At 39.1% G+C, this 20139-nt stretch overlaps 3 protein-coding genes across 12 annotated transcripts in view; 2 read left to right on the top strand and 1 right to left on the bottom strand.

Annotated features, from left to right (window-relative positions):
- Nucleotides 1-6493, top strand: part of LOC148189767 (uncharacterized) — a 63709-nt gene extending 57216 nt beyond the window's left edge. For 2 of the 6 annotated variants that reach the window (XM_088076771.1, XM_088076770.1), the window contains exons 15-29: nt 69-188; nt 2410-2523; nt 2665-2883; nt 2987-3049; nt 3155-3250; nt 3494-3595; nt 3676-3858; nt 3959-4090; nt 4181-4413; nt 4508-4634; nt 4702-4785; nt 4865-5073; nt 5271-5297; nt 5469-5544; nt 5649-6492. In XM_088076771.1, coding sequence (XP_087932897.1) covers nt 69-188; nt 2410-2523; nt 2665-2883; nt 2987-3049; nt 3155-3250; nt 3494-3595; nt 3676-3858; nt 3959-4090; nt 4181-4413; nt 4508-4634; nt 4702-4785; nt 4865-5073; nt 5271-5297; nt 5469-5544; nt 5649-5873 — 2010 coding nt within the window. In that variant the 3' untranslated portion in view covers nt 5874-6492. Of the gene's footprint in view, nt 1-68; nt 189-2409; nt 2524-2664; nt 2884-2986; nt 3050-3154; nt 3251-3493; nt 3596-3675; nt 3859-3958; nt 4091-4180; nt 4414-4507; nt 4635-4701; nt 4786-4864; nt 5074-5270; nt 5298-5468; nt 5545-5648 lie in introns of all 6 variants that reach the window. The other 4 variants (XM_088076772.1, XM_088076774.1, XM_088076775.1 and 1 more) reach the window with 4 other exon arrangements.
- A 1163-nt stretch (nt 6494-7656) lies between these two features.
- ccdc117 (coiled-coil domain containing 117) lies at nt 7657-18472 on the bottom strand. Of its 5 annotated transcripts, XM_088076777.1 has the most exons (7): nt 18339-18472; nt 18013-18064; nt 12310-12509; nt 12152-12202; nt 10891-11163; nt 8760-8921; nt 7657-8651 (listed from the first exon to the last, which is right to left on the bottom strand). In XM_088076777.1, exons 3-7 carry the CDS (start codon nt 12402-12404, stop codon nt 8417-8419), a joined length of 816 nt encoding a protein of 271 aa, XP_087932903.1. In that variant the 5' UTR covers nt 12405-12509; nt 18013-18064; nt 18339-18472; the 3' UTR covers nt 7657-8416. The 5 variants fall into 5 exon arrangements, with proteins under 5 accessions (XP_087932903.1, XP_042343900.1, XP_042343899.1 ...); XM_042487966.2 differs by lacking the exons at nt 18013-18064; nt 18339-18472 and adding an exon at nt 12780-13365 and having other exon boundaries at nt 12152-12199; XM_042487965.2 differs by lacking the exons at nt 18013-18064; nt 18339-18472 and adding an exon at nt 12780-13360.
- On the top strand, nt 13471-19304 carry tcn2 (transcobalamin II). The gene is made up of 10 exons (XM_042487964.2): nt 13471-13506; nt 13824-13891; nt 14606-14795; nt 14888-15057; nt 15547-15699; nt 16577-16746; nt 16838-17012; nt 17103-17283; nt 18368-18486; nt 18602-19304. The coding sequence occupies exons 2-10, from the start codon at nt 13834-13836 to the stop codon at nt 18661-18663; spliced, it is 1278 nt and encodes a 425-aa protein (XP_042343898.2). The 5' UTR covers nt 13471-13506; nt 13824-13833; the 3' UTR covers nt 18664-19304.
- Nucleotides 19305-20139: the final 835 nt, after the last annotated feature.

Here is a 20139-nt window from a genome sequence, read left to right as displayed (position 1 = left end):
ACATGTTGTAATATATCAGGTTTTTCTTATTGATACCCTTTTTTGTTGCTCCACTGTTCCACAAACAGCCCAGTGTCGTCACATTGGTGCTGGAGAGGGAAGAGATGGAGAGACAGCTGGATAACGCCAAAACAGAACTGTTTGCTGAACAACGACGGGCAAGAGAGAAGCTAGAGTTCATGCAAGAAGTACTGTGTTAAGACATTTTGTTATGTCCGTAATCATAACTATAATGATAATGATAAATCATAAGAAGATTAAAATAGTTTAAAGCAAATACAGCAGTGTTCACAATATGAAAATAGAATTCTAAATAATGTAAAATAAAACATCCAAAAATTATAACAACAACATAAAACCTGCAAGCAGCGATGAGAGGCCCCTCTCACCCCCATGTATGTTGGGGTACTGGTGAACTCCAACTAAAGTGGTCATACATTTCTGTGAAAGTCAGATAATGCACGCAGAGTCTGGACCCTGTGAGATATTTCACATGATGTAGTACTTCCAGTGCCACTAGATGGCACTGGAGAGCACATTAATTCCACGTCACCTTGGTGTACACAATTTGTAAAAAAAAACAAAAAAAACATGACATCTTCATGTAAATTAATGGATTGATTAATATTAATATTAATATTAATAATATATAAAAAAAACTATTTGGAATGTTGAGTTTGAATCTTATCCTGGGCAGGTAAGTTTTACAGGCCTTTTCCCAGAGAAGAGTCTGTCATGCAACTTGAAACTTCGGTGAAATGTCCAGTGATTTCGCTCAGTTGGTTAACGTGTTTGCCTGCAAACAATGATATCTGTGGATTGAATCTCACCCAAACAGGTGATTTTTTTTTTTTTTTTGCAGCTGTCCAAACCACAGAGGGAAAAGAACGCTGTGAGTCTAGGTGTCAGTCGGATTAGCTCTAAAAGCGTTACAGGTTGTGAGATTGAACTTTATCCATGACAAGCGAGTTTTAAAGACTGCTCAGTGCTCTCTAATTGACAATTGCAATATCAGAATCAGTGTCTAAACTGTATAAATCTACAGCCAAATTATATTTTTTTGGCAGAAATAAAATAAAATATCGGCTGATATATCTGTCTGCTCATATGGGGTCATATGGTGCTAAAAAACAAAAACATTCTGTATCAGCAGTGACATCTGTCAAAAGCTCTACTGATATGAGTCAGGCTGATAATCAACTAAGTCCTTTGCAGGGAAAATTCAGTATTCAGTATATGAAAATTCAGGAGACAAGGAGACAGTTGTGTGTTTTTTTTAAACTAAGGTCTTGAAGGACAACCCCTTCTTTCATGTTTCCAGACTTGCGCTAGGCTGCGTCGTGTTATGTTCCTGACTTTCCTACGTTACTACTCTGCCACTTTCCTGACTTTCCTATTCCAGTCGCTTACTTTCTACTTTCTAACCCTTCTACTTTCCCTATTCTTATTCCTATTTTTACCTATTATATTCTCATCATCTACCCTGTACCTTCACTCAACTTCCTGTCTCTCAACTTAACTTGTTATAACTTGACAAACCTTCCTGTCTCGCAACTAACTGCCTGACTCTTGACTGTCCTTCCTGTTTCTTAACCCAACTTCATGTATTCGACGCTCCATTTAGCTTCAGCAGTCTTTAAAATTCACCTGTCACCAACCTCAGGCACGCTAATCACCTGATTTATCCACTGAGCTAAACTGGACATCATACCAAGTTTCAAGAGTTTTGGGGAATTAGACCTCCAAAAATTTGATTCATTTGGTAAAATAATAATATTAAATTCCTTGCATTCCAAGAGGGTCCTGTCACCATTCGGTGCTCGGGCCCTAATTATTAGTTATTCAATTTGATGTTGGAAAGATTTTAGTAGATGAGAAAAATAAAATATTTTCAGCCAGTCAAATTATAGGGTAGTAATTGGGTTTGTTTTCAGTGGCTCTTTAATCAGCAGTTAAAATACAAAATAAGGGTAAATTATGATTTCTATTCATATTATTATTATGTTTTTTTTAAAGACTTTTACTTAATGAAGAAAATAGGTATTTTATGTTTTTCCCAAAAGGTCATAATAAGAATGATGGCCTATTTTATTGTGATATTAATGAAAACAAACAGTTCACATCATCAAAAACTATTGATTAACTGTCACATTGTGTTGTCTAATAAAATCTGTGTCAATTCTGGTGTGATGACAGGCTCTAAAGCAGTTTTAGATTGTGAGGATAACACATTGACAAGTCTTACTATATTGTGATTGTATCATGTTAGTTTTAGTTTTTTAGTTAGTTTTTTAAGTGAAACTATAACCAGATGTTTGTTTTTGTGTGGCAGACAAGATATAGACAGAGATATACTTACTGTTTGAAAATGTCTGTGGATACTTGTGTTTATGTGTGATCTTGAAGCAGAAATTGGAGGAAACTTGTGAGAACCTCCAGAGGTTCACAGAGTCAGAGAGCTTACTGAGGAACAGGTGTGCTCATCTGGAAGACAAACAGAGGCAGAAAAAGGATCAGATCAAGGTGGCACCTAATACATAAACATAATACTCATATTTATAATACAAAAAAAAATGTAATATTTATCGGTGAAGCAAATGGCACACTGCCATGGTCCTCTTATTTTCTAATTATTCCCTCTATTAATTGGTATCTCTCTATCAGGCAGTGGAGTTTCAAGTAGGTGAGCTGCAGCATGAACTGGGAGAATGCAAGATTCAAGTGGGCACTCAAGAGAAGATGTTGGCCCAGAAAGAGCTACAGCTGCTTCATTTACATGAGCAATGTAGGGCTTTGCAAGCAGAAAGAGATGAATTGAAGGGGGAGCTACAACATCTGGAAACCCAGCACTGCAAGGCACTGAAAGAAGCCCACAGAATGATGGTCAGTACTAGGGCAAACTGAGGTTTACGAAGTCCACAAGCATGTTGTTTCTAACGTGACACCGAGTAGCAGATACTTTTGGGTTCTTCTTTTTTTAATTCAGGAGGCCGCATTACAGCAGCAAAAGAAAGATATGGCTTTGGCTCATGAGCAACAAATCCAAAAGGTGACAAACGTGTCAAAAACAGAAGAAAAATATTATTTCTTCAAATGACATCATCACAGTTTGATTAATGATGTGGCGATCCTTCCCTGGTTGTTGTGTCCTCAGGTTCATAAGCAGAATGAAGAGGAGAGGGAAAACGCTTTTAGAGGACAAGCTCTGTCTCTCACACGGCACATTGAGTCCTTGAAAAGTTCCATTCAGGTCTGTGTGTTTCCCTGAAATAAGCACTAATCTCTATGTAAACTATTTAATGAACTTTTTTCTCCAACGCAACTTGCACTAAAATAAATGCATATACTGTAAATTAAGCTTAGGCGCCATCAGTGGGTAACAAAACTTGAACTGAATGTGTTATTTTCATGACTATTGCAAACAGACAGACATACAGTTAGTAAAAACAAGTCATAGAGTTACTTTTCATGTGTTTCTCTCTTATTCTGGCAGCTGAAAGAAGAAGAGGCAAAGAAGCTGCTGGATTCTTTGGAGCAGCAGAGGGAGGAGGCAAAGAACCGAGAAAAGGAGCTGCAAGTAGAAGCTTTGGAAAAGGTACTCTCATAATCCTCTTCCTAAAATATGCAATATTCTTCTGCATGATTGCATGGTATGCACAGTGTGCTCTCATTCAGGTGCACAAAGCAATAGAGGAGGAGAAGAGGAAGTGGGAGGCAGAGAAGATGGAAGCGGTGCAGGTGCACTGTGGGATACTTGAAGAGCAGAATAGCAAGATCCTGGAAAGCATGAGGAGTGAGATGCAGCAAGAGAAAAGTAAAGCATTGGCTCTTCAACATAAAGCGGCAGAACTAAAAACTGTAAGCTGACTCACAACCTTGACATGTGACATTGCCATCTTAAATAAATCTGAATAAATGTTCATTCTGTCTTTGTATGATTTTCTTTTTTTTCCATAAGAGAGTTCAGGAGTTGGAGAGTGAAAACTGCGTACAGAAGAGAGAGCAGGAGTCTTTGCTGGCTGTTATTCACAAATCACTGAAAGAGGAGCACCAGGCTGAGCTGGAGAAGTTGCAGAGACAGATGGCACAGGTGCAGGAAAACCGTAGCAATCATTTGCAGGCACAGAAAAAGATGTGGCGCTGTAAGAGAAGCTGACATGGTGTGTGTCTGTGATCACAGGAGAGCCAGAGAGCAGTGCTGCGGCTTGAACGGGCTGCTCAGCTGGCAGAGAAAGACGCTGACAGGCTCCAGGTGATGCTAAATGAAAGGGAGAGCAGCCATAACCAAATCAGAGCTGAGCTGGAACTGCAGCTCCGGCACTTGGCCGAGGAGCTGGGAGCAGAGTGCCAGCATCTACACCTCTTAGTGGAGCAGAGTGGAGTCAAACAAAGTTCTGAAAAACTAACTTACAGGTATAATTTCCTGCACTAGTTTAAATACAAATTAGATTTTGAAAGATGTGAATACATGGTGTGCTTCTAATGCTATTGCCTTTTTATCTTGCAGTCCTTCAGCAGCTGATGCTCTTACAAACCTGAGAAAACTAAGAGAGCAGTTGAAGCACTCGATTAACCATCTACGGGAAGAGCTTGACTCACAGAAACAAACCACTGAGCACCTGAGGAAAGACAAGGTAAAGTTTAGACTGCACAGTGCTCAGTGTTTCAAATACAGCACATTAAATGCATACATCCCAACAGGAGCGTGAACTGAGCATCCAGAGGCAACAGTTGCGGATAGACAGAGACCAAGCCTTGAATTCTCTAAAGGAGCATCTCATTCAGGTGTGAACACTTTGTATCGCTCATGTTGGTGCACAGATTCAGAAAACTCACCGCTCACAGCTACGTCATATTTCTGCAGGAGCACATCGAGGAGCTGAGCAGTCTGAACTGGTCTCACGTCTGTGATGGTGGAGGTGATGGAGGAGTGGCAGCGTCTCTTCGCAAGCAGCTGAGGGCCAAAGATCTTGAGCTCAGGCAGGTTCAGAGGAGCATGGGTCAGTGGAAGGAACAGACTGCAGCTCGTCTGGCGTGCAAGTTTGAAGAAGAGTTGACAGCTGAAATCGAAAGGTAACAGCCAGATAAAGTCAAAAGTCAGAGGTGCATGAAATATTAAGCAGTGATTTTTTGTTAGGAAATGTGAAATAAATCTACTCTTTTTTCAAAAAATACCCAAGGAAGGCTTCTTAGTCCATAGAATAGAAATAAAAAGGGAATATTTGGCTTTTCTAAATTAAAGTTTCGCTCTAATTTTTGCTGTCCCACAGGTGCAAGACAAAGTTGTTAAGGGGCAGGTAACTGGTTTCTGATGACATACTAACCAGCTGTCTGTCCTTACAAGAGCATGATTTCATCTCAACTCACTGCAATATGAATCTTATACCATAGATTTTAACACTAACTGTACATGTCAACCTTTTTTTTTAACTTACAACTTTTTAAACACAGGTTTTCTTGTTTTCTAGAAAACCATCAAAGTCTCAAGAGGAAAGACAAAGACAGCCTGAGAGGCCTGACACACAGGTAGTGTTTAGTGCAAAGGTAATTGTTTCACTGTTCCTGTGTTACCATGAACACAAAGCTTATACAGATGTTAAATCTAAAAATTTGTATACTTACAAAAATCCTTGTTTTTTACCCATCAGGAAGGTCAGAACTCAGTCTGCTCTCCCTCTCTCCATGCTGTGGACTCTGCTGCCTCCCACAGCCCCTCAGACGTGGCTTCGTTTAAGCTTCTGCGTTACCTCCAGAGCAGAGTCAAGCAGCTCCGTGTAGAAAACCAGACCTGCACCCAGAGCCCATCACCCTCAAATACAGTCCCCTCAGAGATGTCTGGATCCTTTCTTACAACAGTGAGAACGTTATTTTAATGGCCACTATCTGCATTCACAGTGGTGATTAAAAAAAAAAAAAAGTACACTGCAGAAATCGGTACTTAATGCATGTGACATTTTTACATTTATAGATGACAACTGGCTCTGCCCTCGAGAACACTATTTCCCAACCTGTCCACAAAGTTTCAAGAGGGGTTTGCAAAGCCTTCTTGATTTTAAGGGGTGTAAGAAAACTTATTAAAAGAATAAACAGTGCGCCTATATCTCAGCATTTCATCCACTGATTTTTAAAAAATACATGAAATTGTTAATGGTAAAGTTTAGGTTGTTGTTCAAGATATAAACTTCTAACAGGATAAGCACACAGGGAAGACTGCACAATTTATGTTGACAGAGCCTTTAATCTCTGTTAAACAGCCTCATCCTGCATCAGAAAAGTATGCAGTTACAACAACCAGATAACATAACAATGGCCAAGAACCAAGGAGGAGAAAACACTGATTTTTTTAAAGACAGAAGCCTATTAAGTATGTGTCGTTGTTACAAATAAAAACATACATAATACAGGGAATTTTTGAAAAAGTTCCGATATCTGGAAAACTCATCTCTGATACAGTATTCACAGGAAACAATCTGCTGAAAATTCACCCGAATGGCTTGTTTTACACAAACTTCCTGCAGTTACTGTTTATTTGAGTTAATTATACAGTTTATCCGTTGCTCTGTGCTGTTAACAATATGCATTGAATATCATAAGAAATATCCATAATATATGTCACTTAGTAGGTCGTAAGTTTACTCAATGATAGAGTAAACTTACGACCTATGGACAACTAAAGGATAAAGATTGGGAACCACTGATTTAGAAGCACCACAGGAAACAAGAGGCATTATCACAAACTACCTGCTTATCCAACAGCAATAGTAAAACAGCACTTGACCAAAACTGGTCAAGACAAGAAAGACAATATTATAAATGTGTCAGTATCATTACTATTTCAGTGTTATTTCTGTGCTTGTCTTCATATTATTATAATAACACGTAATACTGGTGTCCCCTTCATAGATCACTCAAGGTCAACACATTTCTGGGATTCAGAGTCACTCATCATTGAGGACAGTTGCAATTAAGGACATGAAACCTTACTGTGTGTGTGTTGCATACACCAGTGATGTAATGTAATACATTTTAAGCTCTTATTTTATGGCATAGAAATCAATGATTTACTGTTGCATGTGCTTGTGACTGCAGATTTACAAGCAGGTCACAGTGACAAATGACAGCTGCAGATTTTGTCTTTAAGTTCACATTCCTCTGTGTTAAAGCAGTCAAAGTTTATGAGGTCACAATGAACTGTGAGTGCTGAACCCATATTTCACAGAAGATCATGTGAGTTATGTCAGAGAACCTCATAAAGCTGACAGGTCTTCATGGGAATCCTGTGTATCATCATAAAAGTTGTTGCACAAACTGCACAATAATGACTTTTTTGGCAGCTTTCTGGCACATTCAAAAGAAGTTGTGACAAATGGCATAGGACACAATAAATCATTTCTTTTTTTGTGACAAATTGGAGGCTGCTGCATTGAATAACAGAATAGTTCACTGATTAAAATTATATTTGGCTAATTGTTTTTAACATATGTATGGATGTATGGTCACTTATTGTGTTCCTCAGGGTTTTGTCCTTGGACCCTTTCTCTTTCTGGTATACTGTATGTGATAATAAAAACATTGCAATGCTCATAAAAAAGGGGATTGCTTTCACCAAATGTAAGCAAAATGTTATCTAATGAAAATAAACTAAGCAGTGCAGAATTTCTACATGGACAACGTAAGAGTTTATTCAAAAACAAATAAAAGGTGATAACACTCTATGGCTGTTTGCAATGCTGGTAATGTATATATGAAAATACAATCAAATCATGAAAAAAATGCAAATATGCTCCAAGATGGCATACTTGCTAAGTTCTACAGGAAGATAGTCTTTCTACCACAACAAGTACAACAGCAAGCAGGAAGGCATGCTGCGAGCAAATGTGACCCCAAAGGAACAATGTTTTGTGTCCTGTTTACGATGCCCAGAAGATGAACATAAAAACTGTACAAAATTCAGACACTGATGTTTAACAAAGAACATTACATTTACAGTACATCAGTGTGTTGTTGGCAGGCTTTGGCAAATTTATGTACAAATTATCTCATTTCTAAGGGCAAAGGTTAATTCTGTAAATCATATTAATTTGGTTTTGTAAGGCTGTCTAAAGAACTGTACCAAATCTTGAGATCATGACAGTTACACTGGAGATTTAAATAAATAAAAATTATTAATCAGTCAGCATTGTTACATTTTCTTTATATAGTTGCACTGGATTATAGTCAAAAAACCCATACTGAGTGACTGTAAAGCAAAAGATGTGTTGCCTAAACTGTCCAAAATGGCACAACATTCATGTAAAGCCAACATACCTTGCCAAACAGATGAACTTCAAGTGGTTCTGAGTCCTGTTATAGTCTTTTGTGCGACTACATTTCAAGTCTCTTACTTTGGCATGTCCTTTCAAGTCATCAAGCACCTTTACATTTCCATGTCCTCCTCTCCAGAACTGTGGGCCACAGGAAAGCTGTACAGAGGGGAGTGTGTGTCTGGAGGTGGACTGGAGGGGCTGTGAGGGGTGGGAGATGGACACGGAGTCGGGGGTTGCCGAGATACTGTCTGTTGTTTACTTTGTTTCTGTAATGAGCCCTTTCGCCGCCGACTGAAGGGATCGTCTGGTGGGCGCCACAATACCAACTCCATGCAGGAGTGGCTCCTAAAGTTATAAGGAAAAAGCAGGTGAGACAAAAACAAACACCCTGGAAACAATGTGTCGAGGAGCTTCATGTTAGGTAATGAAACAGAAACGTTTCAGTAAAAAAACCTTGGTGGAACATACACAGACTGGGCTACTGTGTGCAGAAGGATGTCATTGATGCCGCGCTGCAGACCCTCCTTCAAACTGTCAGAGATCACCAGCACTGGCCGTCTAGGGGCCGGCTCCACATCCAGATCTTCGTCCTCATCGTCATCCTCCAGCGTGATTCTGTGATACATAAAACTTGCAGTTTTCACTTAAAGCAATGAGGGTACAGTGTTGATGACTCCGTTTCATGTAAAGCCATCACTTCCACTGAATGGCAAAACAAATCCATTGTGGCCAAATGGAAGGAAACCAGCGAATATCTTGACAACATAAAGGTAAATGCAACTGAAACTACCGGAAAATCATTGGACCGTATTTGAAATTTAGCAGAAAATCTGACATGCTCATCAACAGTCTCAAATCTCTCACCAAATCCGCACACGACTTCTGCCTCACCATTGACCACTCCACTTTGCACTCATCCCCACACATCCGCAACCTTTGTATCATCTTCAACAACAACCTATCCTTTGAACATGTTAACCATGTCACCACGACCGCCTTCTGCCACCTTAAAAATATAGCTCGTCTCCACCAATCACTCTCCCACTCTGCAGCTGAAACTCTAATCCATGCTTTCATCACCTCCAGAATTGATTACTACAATAGCAATGTCTTCGGTTCATCACCCAAAGTCCTCAATAAGCTCCAGCACATGCAGAGCTCTGCTGCTCGTTTGCTAACTCACTCCAGCCCCTGTGATCACATCACCCCTGTCCTCCAGAATCTCCACTGGCTCCCTGTCCCACAACGCATTCAAGTCAAAGTCCTCCTCCTCACTCACAAAGCCCTCCATAACCAATTTTTCTTTCAAAAAATTCCAACCCCATCTGAGGGGGTACACATCCTCAAATATGTCACATGTAAAAATGAAAAAGGAGCTAGGAAAATACAGGCAGAGGGCAGACTCTCTGCAGAAAATTACACTGACACAAACCAAGAGTGGGTCATAAGTTACGATCAGGAGAGATTAGTTACATATGAATCTATACAAATATTTTCTCAAATATTTTAGATGTGTTTGGAACAGATTTAAGTCTTGACCAACAATATCTTAATTCAGTGCTTTTGACACAGAACAATAATAACAGTTCCTACGCATTTTCAAACACAAAATTTCAAAACTTTTCCATGACTTTTCAAGGACCCATAATAAAATTGAATGACTATTCGCAACATATGAAATGAACAGAACTGTATGTATACTTTACTTCAAATATTAATTATTGCACGAAAACGAAACAGCAGCCTTTTCCATCTGTAATAGCTGGTTATGTTTATCACATTAACTGGAAGGTCATCCATGAAAGAGTACCTTAACAATCCCTTTACACACAACTAAAATCCATGACTTTTCCAAAACATTTAATGATTTTTACTTATTCTAAAACTTTTCCAGGCCTGGAAAATAACATTGAAATTCCATGACTATTTCAGGTTTTCCATGACTGTGGGAACCCTGAATAATATAGCAAGACAAGAAATGACACCATTTAATAATCGCACATTTATATGGCTCCTCACCAGGAAAACAATGTCACACCAAACAAACCCCTGCAGCAGATGAGAGTCTGATCCCCTGCTTCTATTTTAAACACGATTAGTCAGACAAATCATAGTCACTTCAGAGGATATTCTGATCTTTACTAGATTGGTGACCTTTCAAGGGTGAAACTCCCCTCTTACCAAATGCATGTTGGAATAAACTCAAGGCCCAAATGATCCTGCATGGGATAAATGAAACAAAGGAAATATCGCTTTGTGCTGCTTCACATTTCTTTAGTCCTCCTAAAGTCTGGAAAACTTATACCTGAATTCATTAGTTCATTCAACAGGGCAGCAGTACTTAACTATTGCAGGAGCTTACTCTCTAATAACATGGGATGTCTAAAAAGTCTGGGATTGCTGGATCCGTTAACATAATATATTTTTTCTTTTCACACTTCAACATGTGAACAGATTCCAGGGTGACTACTTGAAGGATGGATTTTTGGTTATTTGAGGTGTTAGTTTGAATTTTGAAAAGCAAGCAATCAGGTACATAGATGGAAGTTTTTGTAACTTTTCCCAGACGCTGCATATTACATACCTGTCTTCAATCTCCTGAAGTTTCCTCTGAGCCGTCTCTATCTCCATGCAGGAGCTCTCTGTCTCGGGTCGGGACAGAGCAGACGAGGGCTGCAACGAAGTAGAGGGTTGCGATGCTGAGCAGGGCTGTGGAGGTGCAGGGCTGGCTTGCTGAGCAGACACAGGAGAGCAGCTGTTTGCTGTCGGCCCGTCATTACAAATGCTAGTGTTTGTGTTCTCTGAAATGTCCACTTCTGCCTCCAACGTTAACCTCCTCCTTTTAGCACTGCATCCCCTGAAGGAAAATGTTAAGATGTAATCCAATCAGCCAAAACATTAAAAGTTCAGTGAATAACATTTATCACTGACATTTGGCGTCTTGCTCTGCAGGGAAACCTTGGGTCCTGGTATTCAAGTGGTCACTTGACACGCTCTGCCCACCCAAACACTACTGCAGATCTTTTTATGTGAATGGAATTAAAAGTCTGTCCCATATAGACCCCAGTCCTAAATACAAGCCAAATGAGTTCAATGGTTCGAGCCAACAGTAGCCCGGGCTATTAAATAAAGTTTTACTGTATGTCTGACTCTTGCCCCCTTTCAGCTAGTTACTACTGCGCCTTACTCCGGTTGACCTATTATGTCACATGCCAAACAAGTTAGCAAGCAGCAAACAGGGATAACTTTTCTGTACATTACATATGTGCTCTACACTTCACTTAGGTGCCTTTGTCTTGTTTGATTTTTCTCCAGTCGTCTTCTTCTTTTGTGTTTCCTGGCTTTCGTCTACAATTGTAGGCTGTTTGACTCCCGGGTCAAAGCCCAGCGCAGGGACTATGGAGCATGTGTAGAAAGCCTAGGCCATTTCAGGTCAGGTTGAGGCTTATATATAAAAGAATAAATTGAATCCAAACTGCATTATCTAGGTGTGTTTGTTCAACTTCGACTAATTCAACTTGGTAAGAATTTAGTCAGACAAACATGTTTACATGTATTTTAGAAGTCTAGCTTTAGTCGGCCTAACACAATATTGCCACTTTCCTTAACATCATGTAAACACACTGAATGTTTGGGTGTGTGTAGCGTGTCAGGTGGCATCCACATGAATGCAATGACCAAGGGTTTTCACCACCAGAACACTATATTGTGACAAGATGATCACTGCTGTTCACCTCGTGTTATTCAGTAGTGGTTCTAATGGTTTGGCTGACTGGTGTGCATCATATCACTCATATGTGACTACTCCAAAGCATTGTTAGATATCAAGTCTGTGCATCTCTTACTCATCATCAACTCTCCTCCTGTGCTTCCTGAGGCACCTTGTCCCCCAGCTGCTGTGGGATAGAGAGAGACAAATGTCAGTTTAAGACTGACAGAATATCCCAAGTGTTGCCATTGCATTTCTGACGTGTGGAGAGGACCCAAACCTTTGGCTACATACTTGTTAGAGAGAGTTGCTCTCTGTAGATGGCCAGACGTACTTGGAGATGCGAGATCAAATTCAGGGATGCTTGTGGGGCCTGAAAATGAATACATGGCTGGCAGGAACCCCAGTTCACTGCTAGTGGGAACAGGGTGGTCCAGTCGGTGAAATTATTGGAGGTGACACGGGTAGTTCACTGAAAACTGACCCGAGCTGATCTAGAACATCAATACCAAGCAGATGTGCGTCGTGTAGGTTTACATGAAACAAACACACAGCTCAACAAGTTATAACTCTGTTTACACGAGGACAGCTGGCTGATAATCTTTACTAGCGATAACGCCACTGTTAAATTTAACCTTAGTATGACGTTACAGATAAAACAAGCTAGTACTTTAACACGACACAATTACAGCTTCATCCCTGTACCGAATAACAACTTTCAATAAGTAAAGCAGACATGTAACATTGTCGCGTTACAGACCGACCTGTGCAGCTGCCCTGCCCCTTCGTGTTTTTGTTGTTGATGTTTAACGTTAGCTAGTCTCCGTCAGTCCACTTTGTTTTCCTCCGGAATGACGCCATTAGCACACAGCAACAGGCTTTACACGCGAAAGTCTCACTAACTTAATATTGAAGCAACTTGCATGCAGAAACAGCCCCCACATTAAATGCCCCTGTGGTCTGAGCTGCCTGAATGGTGGGCTTGCTTTTGGGTAGCTATTCTGAAAAAGTGAGTCGCGCCAGAAGTATCGTCAATATTCTAGAAAGTACGTACGTTACGTTCAGAGAATTGTGGGAATTGTAGTTACGGAAAACGACCAACTTGAAGTTAGTGTTTAACAGTCGGTGACTCACATGAACAAAGTTGACTAAGTTATTTTTGAAGCGTTAGCACCAGTCGTAGCTGCTTACGTTGGTTGGCATTAGTTAAAATGCCAGTTTTAAACGAGAGTCGCTCGCCGATTTGTGTAACGTAAGATAATCATCTGCCTCTTGTTTATTCGTTCGTATTTACCAAAGAGTATATGCGCTGACAAGATAGATATCTCCAACCTTCCATTTAAGGTATGTTTAAAGGGACCGTCTTGCTTTTCTCATCGCTTTGTCATCGCAAATAACGAGTCATGTGACAGTGAAATACTAGAAGCTGTTGTCTCTGCCTCTGCTCTTACTCAGCTGTTATTCTTCACACTGGAGTGAGTCTCTGCGGCGGTAAGACACCACTGTGTACTGCAAAAATATTAAAGGCTTACCAGCTAATGACTAAAATACAGTGATAACATTGTAATTACGATCTTATAACATTAACCTAACATCGCGGAATAGATTGTCGTGTATCTAGAGTTAGTCTACAAGTATATTCCAATTATTTTTGATTAATTGTTTAACTGTTTCCTCAAAAACGTAAATACTATCATGGCAAGAGTTTTCTGATCTATCCGTTTTACAGTAGACCTATATCTGCATTATTACTGTAACATTTCAGGCGAATATATTGATTAATTTAAACTGACAGTGATATCCAACAGGGTATCCAAAATGCTGCCTTTGATCATAATAACAAGCCTCCTGGCTTTTACCTCTGGTAAACCATGTGGTAAGTATTTTATTTTTCTTTTATAAATCTGTCACCAATCAATAAAAACTCTGACTACTCTTACCAAATCTGTCTGAACTCTGGAAATTACCAACTTTACAAACAAATTGACTCACCAGGCCAGACATTCACTGATTTCACAATCATCTACTACTAGGAATCTGAATAGACTTCATCTTGCTTATTAACAGAAGTTGTTTAATAGTTGTATAACACAGATAATGCTGTGACTTTTTTCATAAATGAGAGACACTGAGAGATCTTGAACACAGCAAGGAAACTTCTTTAAATGATCCTCTTGTTGTGGCTGCTGATGCTGCAGTTCTGGTTTTGCAATGCTGCGAAAGTTCAAGTTGATGTCAGCAGGAGAGTATTAGTATATCTGCTCTCTTAAAAATAAAAAATCATCAACAAGTTTGCACACTTGTTTATGTATTTATGCGGGCAGTATGTCATCCCATGGATAAATGTATTATTTTAGATTTTTTTAATATATTATGAATATTTTAGTGATTTTATTTTGTATATTTATAGTGTATCATTGTATATTCTTATGTAATTCTTACAGAGTATGCTGAGGTTCATTTTTCTATACATATACATAGAATTTTCTCTTCTAGTGTTATTCTATCTAAATATCTGTCTGTCTATCTATCTGTTTTTTATGGCTATGAATTCAATTTACTGAGATTTTCTTTTAATATTTGAATCCAGATACTGAAGAATCCAACAGAGAGCTGCACCTGTCACTTAATAAGAATCTCCTTCGCTCACTGGAGACGCAGGAAGGACTCCCCAATCCCAGCGTCCACTTGGCATTACGACTTTCTGACAACCACAACTCCGCAAAGGAGAGTGATCACCTTAATAAACTGAAAAATGATTTGCACAATGACCTTCAAAGGTATTTCATTGTTTGATACACTGTAATGCTATTTTAAATCTGGGCTTGAACCGATCGTTTCCCTGAACCTTTGTCTCTTGTGTCTTTGTCAGCTCTCTCTCAAACAGTCAGTCTGTGGTTGGCCTCTTAGCACTTTACACTCTTGCGCTGAAGTCCTCCTGCTACGACCTCACCACGATCACCTTCACCGTCAGTGAGAAGAGTGAGCCGCTGCTGACACACCTGAAGAATCAGATGGAGCAAGAAAAAGAGCATATTGCCGGTAAGTTTTCCTTTGACCTGTTGGATGCCAGCAGTTGTCATAAAAAGTGTTCCTCGTCCTGTTTTACACTGTGTTACAAAATGAGTTCAATTTGTTTTGTGAGGATATTTTCTCAGAAAAAAAAATCTGAGATATTTTACCTTAAAGTGTAAAATCTCAACACCCTGGGCTTAATTTGCTCAGTGACAATGAAACAATTTAACATTTCATAATTTATGATTTTGTATGTTACCAGCAAACATTACCAATACATCCTTTTTCATAATGGCTCTATTTAAGCTTTATAGCTGTGATGTGTCAATTACATCTCTGAGTGTTAAGGTTGTATTTTGTTTGAATTCTGCAGTTTTGGGATCGGTCATTAGAGCAACCATTGACAAATGCCATCCAAGCTAAGAACAAAATAAAGTACTTTTTAGCTTCTTAAAAATTATAGTGACACATTTTAATATAATATGGTTTCTTTTATTTCTCCTCTGCGTTGCACAGTCAGCCACCGCCCTTTGACCAACTATTACCAGTACTCTCTGGGTGTGCTCGCTCTTTGTGTGAGCGGCATCAGGGTCAACAACCATGTCAGCAACAAGCTCATCAAGGCAGCAGAAAATAATCTCTTCAAACACGGAGACTCTGAGAGTATTGGTGAGTAATGTTTTACTGTAGCTGTTAAATAATAAATATAAAAGAGAAATTGTGAAGGCAATGATTTATTCCAATTCTTATGATAAAAAAAGTCAATAAATTGCCTAATGGTAGACTGATTAGCACTCATGCTGGTGGAGTGAGAGCATGAAAGATTTAAAAAAACAACTGTGCTGTGTTGTTGCATTATATTTAGAGTAATTCAAACAGGTAAATTACATAAAGATACTAGTGATTAATACTAGTTGGTCATCTTCAGAGGTGAGGACTAAAGTCACATGACTTGGACTCGGGTCCAACTCGTGTCACAAAAAAACTGACTTCAGAAATCAAAAAAGACTTTTAACATTACTTGGACTTTAACATCAGTAACTTGTGTCTTTACTTGAATCTTAGCCTTTTAACTTGAAAAATACTTGATATCTTGCTCCGAGCCCAAAGATTTAAAAGCATGGTATTTAAAAAGTGTGTCACAAGTCAAATTATTATTATAATTTTCAATAACATATTTGTAAATTGAATATATCACTTTGTTGTTAAAATGGAATTACATTGCACATTATGACTTGTTTAGGTCTCCCTCTCCAAGTTAAGGATCAGGGACTTGACTTGGAGCTTGAGTTGAAAGACTCGAGTCTTTCTTTTGACTTGCAAAACAATGACATGGTCTCACCTTTGGTCATCTCACAGTAATTTGCCAGAATGAAAGTTCAGGGTCGCAGAGTGTACTTGCCTCAGTTCTGTTAACACCACCACAATATTTATCTGAGAGGAATCCAGTAACCGCTCACAGATGTTTAGTTTCTTCTTGTGCTTGAAATGAAACTCTCCCTCTGTGCGTTAAATTTGCACATTTTACCCGATGACTTCTCCTTAGACACCTTTGCCATGGCTGGAATGGCGCTCCAGTGTGTGAAGGAGGCTGGTCATGTGCAGAACGCTGTTGAGCTCGACACAGCCCTCAGCAAGATCAAGGAGACGCTCCTGGCCGCTCATAGGGACGACGGTCATATTGGCAATGAGTTCAGCACAGGCCTCGCAGTTCAAGTAAGGATCCATTTGTTTAACTCCCTTTGTCTCTTTTACCGTTTGAAACAAAATCTCTGCAGCTGAAATGTACCCGTCTGTTGTGTTCAAGGCTTTACTGGCAATGGGCAGCCATATTGCAGATTGTGCTGCCTCAATGGAGGCGATGAGGACAGACGCCAGAAGCAACACGTACCACAACCCAATGGCTGTTTCTCAGATCCTGCCTGCTCTCCAGAAGAAATCCTACCTGTCGGTTAAAAGCAAGGATTGCCTCAACGAGGATGGTAATGTGCAGCATTACGTCGGCCCCCCTGTGGTCGATTTTTATTTCACGTTGTGTCCGTGTCTTCACTGTGTGGCATGTGCTCCTACAGATACCCTCGTGCTGGAGCCTGCAGATCCCGTGGTGGTTTTACCAAGCCAGACCAAAGTGATGCTGACGGTGGAGGTGGTGACGCTGAGCGGAGCAGCTGCTCTCTACTCTGTGAATGTGCCAAAGGGAAGCTCTCTGCTGGAGGCTCTTGAACTTCTTAAGGGAAAAGATGTTGGCTTCACGTGAGTTCATATAATGTGTCCATGTGCATTTCTTTTCATAGATTTTTTTAAAAGTCCAGTGTGTAGGATTTAAGGGGGATATAATGGATGAAATTAAATATAAATATGTTTTCCTTAGTGTATAATCACCCGAAAATAATAAATGTTGGGGTTTTGTTACCTTCAGGCTCATTGATACTCCCTTTACATACGAAAATCAATATGTCCGATTTAAATGTTATAAACATGACTACCCTCAGACATCCATGCATCTTTGATGCTGGCATAGAAACAGCCAATTGATGGCACTAGAGGGCGGAGTCAAAAGTTTCACATAACAACAAATGTGGCGACAGTGGAGGAGGTCTTAATAATGTACCTTTAAACAAAGGCAGCCTTGTAGACGGCAGATGCAGCCATTATATACATCCCGACATGTGAACAGAGGATTCTTTTCACCTATTTCACTATATATTCCTATATGTTATTATATATTACAAATACATTAAGTTCTGCCATTATTTAGATGTCTTAATCTTCTGCTACAGTCGTATCCTGCTTGAACTAGCTACACTGCCTCCAGGATCTCTGGTGGTACTGCTGCTTTTGTCCTTATCTGTAAACTTTCAGAAAATGTGCCCAAACATGTACGAAATGATGCAGAGCACAGGCAGAAGGCTCCATGCATTTCTGTTACAGTATGTAACGTTGAGTATAAAGGAGACCTTAGAATGAAATGCTTTTACTTACATAGGGAGTGGGTCCTCATCCTCAGTGATCGCCATGTTGCACCGCCATGTCTCTACATGAAAATCCAAACACTGACTTTAGATAGAGCCATTAGCATCTTTTGTCTGTCACTATATTTAGCAGACCTTCCATGACAAGCGGCGCCATAAAAAGACTAATTTTTCAATGTGAAACTGCTTCATTCTGTGTTCTAATGGTTTAAATCACTGGGTCTGTTTGTTTTTTCAAGTTCCAGCTGGTTGCAGTTTGCATTTCTAGCCGCTAGATGCCACTAAATCCCCCTAAATCTTACACACTGTACCTTTGAGTCCTGTGTGATTGCCTACCTTGAGTAATATTTGATGCTGGTTGGCAGGTTTGAGAAGGAGTCCAGCCTGTGGGGACCTTTCTTGAGTGCGGTGAACGGAGAGCAGGCCAGACAGAGCGACAGAAGATACTGGCACCTCTCCTCAGATGGCACTGCTCTCAGTGAGGGTGAGAACACACACACATTACAATGATTGTCTCAATAATAAAGCATTGTCTTTATTTCTTTGATGAGTTGCTTTAATTTGACTTTGGTTAAAAAAATGCCCTTTTTCCTCCTCAGGTATCAATGATTACAAGATTGAGGCGGCTCAAAAGATAACCATCAAAAATACAAACTACTGAGATGCACTGCTGACGCAACACTGATGAGGGCCAAGAGCAGTCAAATCTTGACATTTTTTAATCCTTTTTTGTTTTAAGAGTGATATACTTAAATTGTCTGATGCCACTGAGTAAGTTTGAAGCTTGAATTAAAGTGTAATTAAGAAATAATTGCAAAGAGTTTTTAGTATGTAAATTGTAAATCTTTATTTGATTGTTAAATGATTGTGAAATGTTTTTCTTACAAAGTCTGATTGTGTTTTTTAACAAATAAAAAAGTTGCAGTAGCTTTTTAAATGAATTTCTGTACTTGTGTTTCAGTAACAAACAAAATATGAATTATTAGCAAGTGACCGTTGACTAAATTATCAAATCATATTATATTTCTTTACTAAGTTACATAGATAATCATAATATTGTCATTTGGGTGCAACTGGATTTTTATTGAACCTTTGTTAAGCACCTGTGTTATGGATTTTGAATGTTAATTGACATCGTCACATACAATAATGTAAGAAAAACTAGTGCCTACGGAGCTCCAGACACATAGTATGGTATCGTTTGATTTTAAAATTAGTTATTTCTTTAAGATGACGTTTTCATGCAGATTGTTGCTGTTAATGCTGTGGCATGAGTTAATGAAATAAAACACCTGATGTCCATTAAGTCACAAATTTTGTATAACTATCCCACATTAACACTTTTGTTCAAACAGAGATGAGAATTAACATTTGTGATTTAATGCCTGGTGGGGAAGCTGAACATGATTGAAAACTATGCCAACAAAATGCTTATCATTAAACAACAAACATGATTAAATATCACTCTAATCTCAATTAAATGTATTTTTTGGCTGTTTGTGAAAATCAGTGATCTACAAAAATGGTAAGCTTAGGGTAAATTGATACAGACACCACAATCTGTGTGGTGTTAAGTACTTATAATGTCACTAGAAACCAAGGAAATTTGGGGAAAATTGGGGGATTTGATGATTAATTGTGAGATACAAAGAGACATGATCCAAATGATTCAGTGACTAAATTAAGCATGCATTATCCTCAGGTACACAACTCAGAAAATAAAAAGCAAAAATTTTACATCTTATATTTCACAAATACATTTGCGTAAAACGAATTCTATTTAGGCCTATAAACACGTTATAGTTTATATACATTTTATAGTTTATATATACTTCATGTCAACACTTAATAGTTTACGTCTACTTACTTTTTGCATAAACGTAAATAAAGCCATTGACCTCATGGACCTCATTCATCTGTAGAAACAGAAGTACTTCCGGATTTATGATCAAGGAAATATAAAATAAAATATTTTATAGTTTCCTTGCGACCAAACTCGTACGGTCATTCCTTCAAACGTCTTTGAATCTGAACGGTAAATTTGTGAAACCCAAGCAAGAGCGAATTCATCTTTTGCCACCACTTTTCTCTTCAAACGGGCAGGTTGTGGTTTGTCAAAACTTTGATTGTGAAAGCA

The sequence above is a fragment of the Plectropomus leopardus genome, chromosome 4 (genome assembly GCF_026936395.1).
Source record: "Plectropomus leopardus strain MGB_pleo_1.0 chromosome 4, ASM2693639v1, whole genome shotgun sequence".
Taxonomy (NCBI): domain Eukaryota; kingdom Metazoa; phylum Chordata; class Actinopteri; order Perciformes; family Serranidae; genus Plectropomus; species Plectropomus leopardus.
This window is presented reverse-complemented; position numbering and strand designations above follow the sequence as displayed.